At 37.2% G+C, this 10908-nt stretch overlaps 2 protein-coding genes across 5 annotated transcripts; both read right to left on the bottom strand.

Annotated features, from left to right (window-relative positions):
* Positions 1-834: 834 nt before the first annotated feature.
* On the bottom strand, positions 835-4024 carry LOC117621531 (26S proteasome regulatory subunit 7). The gene is made up of 10 exons (XM_034352078.1): positions 3824-4024; positions 3562-3643; positions 3367-3458; positions 3198-3275; positions 2998-3059; positions 2432-2576; positions 2080-2298; positions 1793-1974; positions 1503-1678; positions 835-1230 (listed from the first exon to the last, which is right to left on the bottom strand). The coding sequence occupies exons 1-10, from the start codon at positions 3905-3907 to the stop codon at positions 1073-1075; spliced, it is 1278 nt and encodes a 425-aa protein (XP_034207969.1). The 5' UTR covers positions 3908-4024; the 3' UTR covers positions 835-1072.
* A 2710-nt stretch (positions 4025-6734) lies between these two features.
* On the bottom strand, positions 6735-10853 carry LOC117622760. Of its 4 annotated transcripts, XM_034353532.1 has the most exons (9): positions 10753-10830; positions 10036-10307; positions 9864-9928; positions 9660-9758; positions 9062-9109; positions 8388-8457; positions 8159-8230; positions 7826-7948; positions 6735-7097 (listed from the first exon to the last, which is right to left on the bottom strand). In XM_034353532.1, the coding sequence occupies exons 2-9, from the start codon at positions 10237-10239 to the stop codon at positions 6954-6956; spliced, it is 825 nt and encodes a 274-aa protein (XP_034209423.1). In that variant the 5' UTR covers positions 10240-10307; positions 10753-10830; the 3' UTR covers positions 6735-6953. The 4 variants fall into 4 exon arrangements, with proteins under 4 accessions (XP_034209423.1, XP_034209422.1, XP_034209425.1 ...); XM_034353531.1 differs by having other exon boundaries at positions 10036-10848; XM_034353534.1 differs by lacking the exon at positions 7826-7948 and having other exon boundaries at positions 10036-10853.
* Positions 10854-10908: the final 55 nt, after the last annotated feature.

Raw genomic sequence — 10908 nt, forward strand, 5'->3', positions numbered from 1 at the left:
CATATTCCTCATCAAAATCATATTAGGTGCTGAACCCAAAGATAAACTATAATAGCTAGGTCAAGGTCAAGGTCGCTCTTTTACAGCTCCTTCCTAGCTTATAGACTCATGGTTGTCCCCAAAACTCTCTCACTAATGAGAGGGTGCAGTTTTGAGGACAAAACTTAATCTTCTCAAACACCATGGAATGGACTCAGTGACACCCACATCTTTCAACTTTGGAGGGGGAATCAAACCTAGGACTTCGGATATAAGGATAAATACTATGAACTACTTGAGATACAAGCCCCTTGCTCTCTCAACTTGACAGCCCAAAACTGGTCTTAGCAAATGCTGAGAAGACCCTCTTACCCAAGCTTGAGTGTTTTTGGTTCTGTTGGCATTTCGAAGCTTAGAGACAACTATCATACCTTCTTGTGATCTCATCACAAGTTCACTTCTCCAGGGCGAAAAAGTTGCGAGTTTTTTCCACAGCCCGCAGTTTTATATTGGCAACAAAATGGGCATAGAAGACGGAATTTTATAAGCATGGACGGACTTGAGATGATTTTTTGTTGGCATTGTTGGAATTTATGATAAGAGCCGTCTATATGAGAACATTTATTTTATTTATGGTCGTCAGCACAAAAAGAACAAATGAGATGAGAAAACAAAGGCAGGATGAATGAGCACAAGATAAGATGAGATACTGAGATTGAACCCAAGCAAGGCCGCAAGGGTGACCATTCAGGACTCAACCGTAAGGTTTCCTGTCCTTGATTTTCATGGCTGATATTAGTACCAATCAACTTATGAAAATAAAGGATAGCTGCTTCACATTGAACTAAAATAATGTAAATTTTCACCCATCACTAATACTTAGGCAAAAGATGAAATCGTCTAGAAATTGGAGTGGCAAGAAAAACGAGTATATAAAGCAATCGGATTGGTCTTTCGTTGGAGCAGATCCAAGTTCAGAACCACCATCATAGAGTGATTTATAAACTGAACAACTAAGTTTAAACACAAGAATACAATTCAAACAACAGAAAATGAAGTTGGTGGCCCTCGAAACAGAATAGAACATCTAGGATCAGTTGTAAACCATATACTTCGGTGTTGCACTGAACTTCTGGTACCCCTTAATCACTTTGTTCACAGCATCAAGGAAATCCTTCTCTGTTACTGTCTTCCTTCGTGCACGGATGGCGTACATTCCAGCTTCAGTGCAAACGCTTCTTATATCAGCCCCTGAGAAAGAGATGATCATGTCACAAAACAAAATTGAAGTCCAATAATACATTAAGCCAAGTCAAGATAGGAGGCATGTAGCAGGTCCGATCACAAACAGGAGAACCATATATATTGCACATGGAACTTACAAAAGGAATGAATAAGATGCAAATGACCACATCCCCTCAATATTAGATTTATGGTAACAAAAATGTCTCATCATATGAAATTAACAATAAGAATAGATAGAACTATGTAATAATGACAACCTGTTTGTCTAGAATCCTTACCAGTTGAATTTGGGCAGAGCCGAGCCAGTAGTTCGAACCTAATATCTCTTTCACAGTTCATTGTTCGTGTATGGATCTTAAATATCTGAGTTCTACTCTCCAAATCAGGGAGGCCAAACTCAACCTTACGATCCAATCGTCCTGGACGTAACAGTGCTGGGTCTAGTGTGTCGGGCCTGAAAAACAGGTCCAATAAAAACTATATTATAAACAGACAGGTGTTAATTAAAAGTCAAAAAGAACCCAATTGAAAATCACTTAAAAGTACAAAATGAAATACACAAACAGACCTGTTTGTTGCCATTAAAACTTTGATGTTTCCACGAGCATCAAACCCATCAAGTTGATTCACAATTTCAAGCATTGTACGCTGAACCTCATTGTCTCCACCCACACCATCATCAAAGCGAGCTCCTCCTATGGCATCAACTTCATCGAAAAATACAATACAGGCCTTTTTTGAGCGTGCCATCTGCCAAATATAACATAATTAGTCAGAAAACAAAGTAACATAAATACAGTACTCAAAAAAATTCCAAGTTAATTCAATATGGCTAAACATTCAACTACTTCTCACCTGAAAGAGCTCACGAACCATCCTAGCGCCCTCACCGACATATTTCTGAACAAGCTCACTCCCAATAACACGAATGAAGCAAGCATCAGTTCTATTAGCGACAGCCCTAGCTAGAAGTGTTTTACCAGTTCCTGGAGGACCATAACAGAGGACACCCTTTGGAGGATCAATTCCGAGCTTCACAAACTTCTCGGGGTGAAGCATTGGCAGCTCCACAACCTAAGACAGATAATCAAGTATATATGCACACCGTTAAGTTTTTATCCTAAAACCAAACATAACAGATGTTTAACATGTCAAACATAAAGAAACAAACAAAAAGTGGAAAGATAGTTAAATAAGCTATACGCACTTCTCGCATCTTTTCAATCTGCTCCTTGCATCCACCAACATCATTATATGTTACATCTGGCTTCTCTTCCACCGTCATCATGGTCACACTTGGATCGATCTTTGGAGGCAAAGGAATCTGAATTTGATACTTGTTCCTGTCAACCCTGCAGTGACAAACTAGTTATAGTAGCAAACAAACACAAGCCTCCATTCACTACAAATTTGATAAAGATGTGAGCACATGACAAAATACAGCACTAACTCCAATTATAAGAAAACTAACATAGTCATCAACAACAAATATAGAATGTTAAAGAACAACATCATATAATATGGTGATAAGGCAGGAGCTGAGATGTGAGCATGCAGAAAAGGTGCTGTAATAAATAATTTTCCTATTTTTTTTTTATAAAAGAACTTCGCTACTGCACAAGTTCTTTAAGAAATTCTTTGGTGTGTCGCTTAACAAATACAATCAAGCATAAACTTACGTGATGCATCCTAAACTAGCTATGTTCAAGCCAATAATTGAATAAGATTAACAAATTTGTAAGTTTATCATAGTTGACGAATAGGAGGGCCTACCCCACACGCATGCCTTCTTCTATATCAGTTGGAGAAACCTTGTCACCCAGCCCAACAACAAACTGCAAATTTTCCAGAAATGATACAGGATATGAGGAATGGAGCAGGAGAACCAAAAAAGTAAAAGACTGAAACATATGGAGAAAAAATAGAAGAAAAAGGGAGCTGTTTTAGGAAAACAAAAAAGAGAGAGGCTAGACCTTTGCAATTTGCTTGACATTAATGACGTATTTAGCATCCTCAGAATTGGGATTGATTATCTTCGTACATCTTGCAACCTGGCTCACAAAATCAATCAATGCTTCATTATCAAATTATAACACAAAACAGTGACTGTATGGTTGAGTGTGCAATCAAACCAAACCAAACCTGAAGAGGCTGCTCCTCCTGCATCATTTGCTTGTCAGAAACAAGATCCCACTGGCTGGGTGCAGCTAAGCCAGTATCAGACTCCTTAATACCTGTAAAGCAATCAACTTTAACTTGGCCCATGTACAAAGCTAAGCACATATACTGAAATTTTTTTAATTGGGCGCAAGATTGAGCAAGGGGACATGTACATACCACACAAATCATTGACCTTCTTAGCCAAATCCTTGACTTCCTTCTCGGCTTTCTTAATATGTGTTGAATAAGGCCCTAACCCCTGCATATTCCATTAAATCCCTATTATCATTTTGTACTAATCACAAAAATAATCTGAGAAACATGACGCGATATATGAAATTGGGGATTTGAGATTAAGCGAAAATGGAAGACAGACGAACAGATCGAAAATTGATAGGGAGAAAAATAGGGTTTGTGAAAAATTGAGCTGAAAACTCACATAGGTCTTGAGGAGGGCGATGTCGTCCTCGTCAAGCGGTCTAGGGTTCTTCTCGTCCTTGATGTCTTCAGGTTCTGGCGCCATTGGAGACTAGAGAGTAGAGATTGGAGTTTGCACTAGATTTTTTGCTCAAAGTATTTTGAGAGCTCAATCGACTTTCTTTTTGTTCAAGCCACGCCCTTCCCGCAAGTCCCAATCAATGCCGCTGCTTTGCGTTTTGCTTCTATAATTAATAGGGAAAATTAGATCACGTGTTGTGCGCGTGCAAGTATTATGTCGGATTAGGCTCGTTTCATTTATATTTTTAATTATTTATATTTTAATATTTTACATAGGTTTCTTTAAAAGGAAATTCTATATGAACCCCATTAATTGCTCTTTACACCCCACTAAATTTTAAATTGCTCATTATACCCCCTTTTTTTTTTTTTCCTAAATTGCCCTCATAAACCCCATTCCCTAACTCACTATGTAAACCCCATCCCATATCATGCACCACCCACCGAAAACCTCATTCCCTTTCAGACACACCCCATATGAAATCAAACCCCACTCCATCTGATATCAAGCCCCATCCCATCGAAAATTCCCTTCTCTTGCAGACACACCCCGTCGCACACCCCATCAGATTTACAACAACCTCCACCGCACACCCCATCCCTTTGCCATCACAGAACCCATCCATTGGACATCGCAGAACCCATCTCTGCTCACCACCGAACCTCCATCTCTGCAAACCACCAAACCCCATCGCACAACCCAGCAAACCTGAACCCATCTCTGCAAACCATTGAACCCTATCGCACAACCCATCTCCATCTCTGCAAACTCGAACAAGTTTTCACAAATCCTTCGAAGAGCCAAGGTTTGATATCAAATTTGATTTCTATGTTTATGTTTCTAAGTGTTGATTAAGCCTACGTTTGATTTCACTTTTGAAAAGCCAAAGTCTAATTTTGATTTTGATTTCAACGTTGTGGGTGTATGGTTCGAACCTGGTTTTACGAAACTGGATTCTAGTTTCGGTGGATTACCACCGAAATTGTTACATTGCTTCAGTGGTAATCCACCGACTTTGAACCTGAGTTGTACAAAAATTTATTTTACTTTCGGTGGGTTACCACCGAAATTGTTACCTTGTTTCGGTGGTAGTCTACCGAATCTGTTTCTATTTTTCAGGAGACTCCCACCGAATTTATTTCACTTTTTTAGTGGTACTCCACCGAATATGTGTTCTTTTTCAGTGATAGTCCACCGAATTTATTTTCGTTTTTCAGTGATTATCTACCGAATACGTTATTGAGTGTGTATTTAATTTTTTTTTTTTAGATATGAAAAGGACTCGCAAAGGTACTACTGAGGCTTCATCATCCCGACCTAATAGACAGCGTCCCACGACCTCAACGAGGAGACAGAGAGTGGCTCCCCAAGATCACTTTGAGGATACTACAGAGGTTGAAGATGTAGTTTCTACTTATAATAGTAATGTTGACACATAGGTTGAAGATGTAGCTGCTACTCAGGATAGTAATGTTGAGGTATATGCCGAGCCTACTGAGCCATCTCGAGTAAGTCCCATTGATACTAAAAAGGATTTCAAACAAATAATTACCCAACAAGTTGTGAATTGATCACTATACTCCATTACACATTTTGTTCCCACATTGTTGCTTTCAGTAGGGGCGTCACCTTGTTTTTGTTCCTTCAATGGTAGTAAGATCAAAATAGCTTGCCTTAAATTTATGGTCGGCGATAAGTTATTGAAAAAATAAATACATTTCGGTTGGATGCCACTGAAACGTAGGTAAAAGTTCGGTAGTAAACCACTAAACTACGTTCCATGTTACGGTGGATCTCCACCGAATATTAAGTTCATGACCCGTCAAACCCAACCGAAAACGGTGCAACGTTTCGGGGGCATCCCAACGAATTTACCTGTCGCGTTCGGTACTAATGTGCTAAATGCAACCAGCGACCATTATGAAATACTAAACTTGCAAAATGCCAAAAAATAAACTCGTACCTCATTCGAAGCCTCTCTAACTTCAATCTCACCCTTCATGAATAAATACAATATATTTTTTCACCAATATAAACGTATAAATCTAGGGTTTAGGGTATAGGAACATGATAGTTTGAGAAAAAAGTCAAACCAGGGTTGCAGGAACATATGTGGGGTGTAGTGAGCAATTTTAATTTTAATTTTAAATTTTTTTGTCCTTAACGGTAATTGTGTACAAGGGTAAAATAGGTTATTCATATTTAAAATTAGTATGGGGTGTAAAGAGCAAATAATAGGGTGCCAATAAAATCACCCTTCTTTAAAATGAAGTAGTTATATTTTGAAGAAAAAAAATCCCAAATAAAGGTGATTTTGAGTTACTTAATTTAACCATAAACGTCTTTTGCTTTGCATATAGAAATATCCACCTGATTTTAGTGATTTTTTTAAAAAAGTTATTTGATCGATAAGCTTAAGGATAAATTAGGGGGTATTTTGAAAAAAAAGAAAATGAATGTTAGGTGTATTCATCAAATTACAGGGTGCACATTTGGAAGTATCATTTTTTCAGATAGGGTAAGGTTGGGACTTGATAGTACTATATCATATTTTTGGCTTGGAATTGGGTTCTGATCCAGAAGCTGAAAATAGTTTACCTCCGTTTGGATAAAAGATTTGAAAATTGTTAAATAACGGAATTTGAAAATTATTTAGAATTCTTAAATAATGGAATTTAAATCACCATCAGTGAATTTGCAGTTAATGTTGCTTGCTGTGTAGTGATTTGCAAACCAAAATAATCAATTGCAAATTGCTTTCTATATGCAGATAATACTAGCAGTAAAGATGTAAATTTTCGCAGACTTTTAGTAAACCAATCAGAATCAAAGTCGGAAGCCAAGACAGAAATTCACAGTAGAAGAGGTAAACTTTATAATCTGGTGCATTTTTCCAAGCACCATTAGAAGAGGTAAACTTCACAGTAGAAATTCTCAGTCCTCATAACTCAAAATTTTCCTCCGGCATTGCCCAATTATTCCAACAAATAAAGAAAAAAAAAACAGAAGATGAAATTGCTTTTCGCTAGCGGATGTGATGCTACATTGCATACGTAAGACAAATTTGTAACTACATTGAATTTCTGTATTTCAGAACATCATTAGTGTTCAATTCAAAGGTTTTGCAGATATCTAATATAGCAGGTTTTTTCAGACCGTCTTGCTCATCTCCATGATGAAGAAGTTCCTCAAGTTCTTTGGACGGCTGCAAAACCTAAATACATTGAGGAACAAAAAAAATAAATTAATAAAAAGAGAGAAAATTGAATGATGCTATGTTTGACAGGAGTCAATGTGATAATATTATAAGCATTTGCAGAAAAAAAAGGTGTTTTTGTGTACTCGTGCACAGGCTTGCATCTGTGTCATGGGGGAAGGAGGGCGGGCGACCATATAGAGTTAGTCAAATTCAAGAAAGCAGAGGAAACAACAGTTTTAAACAATTAATGGTTGAGACAGTAAGCAAGTGGTGATTAAATTATGAACTATTGGACAGGATGATGACGCAAGTGAAGATTAAACAACAGTAAAACTTACTAGGCTAAAAAACTAATGGAAAACAGGAAGATATCAACAACACAAATAGCTTGCTTGTGTGTGCACGGTGTCAGCCCAATGCATGAGCATGTTGGCGATGGTAACTGAGCAGGAGGCCAAGAAAGAAGCCCATTGTTGTCGTTGCGGTGCTAGATTTGTTCGTATTCTTGTCATGCCTAGCTTATTGATGATGCAGAAACCCCATAAATCTCCCAATTGTGCATAAGTGACGAAGGCTCTCAGAAATTAGGTTTATCTAACACTAACTACTTCAAGGGATGCAATAGAACCCAGACAACTGCAATAATATCTACGAGTACAGGGTTCTTCTAGGACTGTTGTCACAGGCCATTGAAAATCAAAATCCAGTGGACTCCATTTTCAGGACATCATAAAATAACTTACCCATGGAGAATCATGTATCTTTTTGCGTCCGTGTGATTTAATGTGCTCAGGTTCATTTCCATCGATAGTAGAATTGGGAGTGTCATGGCTATCTGAGACTAGCTGAAGGAGCTTCACGCTTCCCTTAAACATCAACAAGAACAAAAAACAAGAAAGAATATTGATACATCTACATATTGTAATAGGCAATACATAATTGATCTATCAGGATTGAAACAGTAAAATTATAAAAAAAATCTTCTGCAGAGTTTTAAACTAATTTTCTAGTTTATTTTACAAAAGAAATCAGGCTACGAATAGTTTTTATCTCTAAAAAGAGTGTATGCAATGCACCTGTAGAGCTCGCCAATGAGAGTAAGTACGGAATAAACACCAAAAGAAGGGAATATTAGGCAAAGGCAAAACCTGCATGGAATTAAAAACAACTCATGTAAGAATGGGAATTTAGTTGATCTGGCAAAAGGATATGTAAACTGCGAAGTGCAAAAGCATTTAAGGATCAACAGACTGAACAAATTCACAGTGAAATAAGAGTTGACAACTCAAGTTAACACATACGTACAGTAAATGCAGATGTCAGAGGAAGCAACGTAAACGAACCATATAAGTACTTTTTGTGTATGATAGATCCCCTGATAATCAGATAAAACTTCATATCAATAAATTTTGGTCCCATCATAGATCAATATAATATATCCAACGGAAATTAATGCCATCTTCAATAGCCCTTCAAGCGACAAACACCAAATGTACCACAGGAGCTTTTGGCAATTAAGTTACAAAGCTCATCAATCGACAGAAATTCCATGGGTCTTGGATCTATATATCATTCTCAATACATAAAGCTTAAGACTCCCTACAATCAATTTCACTCCTACTCTCCACTGTTAATGCATGAAGCTGTCAGAAAAGTACCTTGACCCATGATAAAATAACACCCAAATTTACTAAACTGTAATTACACATAATCTTCTAAATCTAGGTAAAGTCATATGAAATTTTGAAAGTAGTCCAGCATTGATATACAATCTAAAGAGTCATAAACGATAAACATTGACTGAAAGAGCCTCGTTGATTTCAATTGGGTTGAGGAGCGACTCCATTCGTCAGTGAGGTTTATTTAGATTTGGTATTTTGGTTCTTGCTCAATACAAAGGAAAAAAGAGAAAATAAGTAATACAATCAATAAATGTGGCTTGAAACCCTTAGTTATCATATGTGAAAGCAAAAGAATACCTCATAGCTATATGTCGTAACCTCCTACGGACAAGCCGTGCATTTAAGCTGCAAAACCCTAATATATGATTAGGACACCAAAACATAAAAAACGAAATATACAAATCACTGAAAAAAAAATTGCAAATAAAAATTAGAATATTGAGCATTCTTTTTGCACTAATAAATTCTTTTTCAGAGAGAAATACTAAAAGTAATCATTGTTTTGACTCAAAATTACCAAGTCTTCATTGTTTAGTGTTGTGATTGGGCATAGCTCATAAGTTGATATGCTAATTTTTTTATTTTATATATTCCTATTAGCCCATCTAATAGATAAAGAACCGTAAATTTCTGTGAAGTTCTATCAAATTCGTTGCAGACAGAATTTCACACTACCATGGGCTGTAGCATTTTGCATTGTACAATAAAAGGTGTTATCATTCCAAATGGCAAACGAATGAAAAGCGAGCTATTCTATATATGTGACTATCTGTTGTTTTTTCAAAGTAGTTCTTCATACAAACCCAGCAGAAAAATGGTGGAAGAAGTTGAAAAGATAGCGCTTTTAAAAAGAAAAGAAGGAAGCAATTTGTAAGTGAAAGCAACAGAAAGAAACCTTGAAGGATATGTAACTTCAACACCCGTGATCTCATTAGAGATTGATTTCAGGAAAATCTCAGAAGGCTTAACGCGAGCTAACAGCTTCAATCCCAACCTACATTATAACTGCTCAAGTTAAACTCATATCACCAAACTTTAGTGAGACATATGAAAACTCCAAAATTCACTCAAGGTTCTGTGAGCTTGTAGTTCTACTCACCCATGAAGCTTGTTTTTAAAAGTTCCCTGAGGCGCCTTCTCCAGCCCCATCCAGGCATTGTTCATCTACTCAAAAACAAAATACAAAACCATGATATCCAAATAGATATAAGAAAACCCCAGTGAAAATACAGCAGCAATAAATGCTAGAAATAACGGTTTTTTCTATGGACCTTGGTAGAGACAAAATCAACGAGGAGCTCAGCGTTGGCAGCAAAAGGGTTGGCATTGGTATTGGATGAGAAAGAGAGCTTTTTCCAGAGGTCTTTGAGAGTTGAAGGAATATGAGAGGCAGAATCTGAAACCAGAGGCTCAATGGATCTGCTGAAGCACCAGTTCCTCCCTCTAACAGGAAACACTATCACTCTCGCTCTCATCCTTCCCAGTTGTCACCACAACAACTATGAACTTTGGCCCCTTATCAACCCACTTATATAGATTTTTTCTTCGTGATCATTAAGCACACAAAACAAACAAAAAAATCAATAGAATAATAAAAAGAAAGAAATTGAATCTTTGTTTTGGGTTTTTGTTTTTAATTTTAAAAAAAATCAACGAAATTGGTATATTCTAAGTCAGTGACGAAGAAGAAGATGATGATAAAGAATCATTGAATCTCCACTCTCAAACCTTTGAAAAAAAAAAACGCTTTCTTTTTTCCTTAAAAAAAATCCAAGACGACGTCAAAGGAGTGGAGGAACAGAAACAAAATATTAAAAATCAAATCCAAAAAATCAAAGGAATAAATGATGATGCAATGAGAATGTGGGAGTTTTGGGAATGAAGTTTCGATAGAACTGGAGGAGGAAAGCAAAGCATGAAACGAAAAGCCAAAATACAACCAAACCAACCAGCTAAGAAGCGACGAACATCAAGAAGAAGGAAGGTACCAGTTACAGAAGGGATCGTAGACGGAAGGAGAAGGGGAAGGGGAAGAGGAGAGGCGGCGTCATGTCATGGTGTGTTGTGTTTTTTGTGATTGTGAAGGCGAATCGAATGGAGGGTGACTCAGCTCTTCTCTTGTAGAGTCTCCACGTGGCACAATC

Source organism: Prunus dulcis, chromosome 3 (genome assembly GCF_902201215.1).
Source record: "Prunus dulcis chromosome 3, ALMONDv2, whole genome shotgun sequence".
NCBI classification, from domain to species: domain Eukaryota; kingdom Viridiplantae; phylum Streptophyta; class Magnoliopsida; order Rosales; family Rosaceae; genus Prunus; species Prunus dulcis.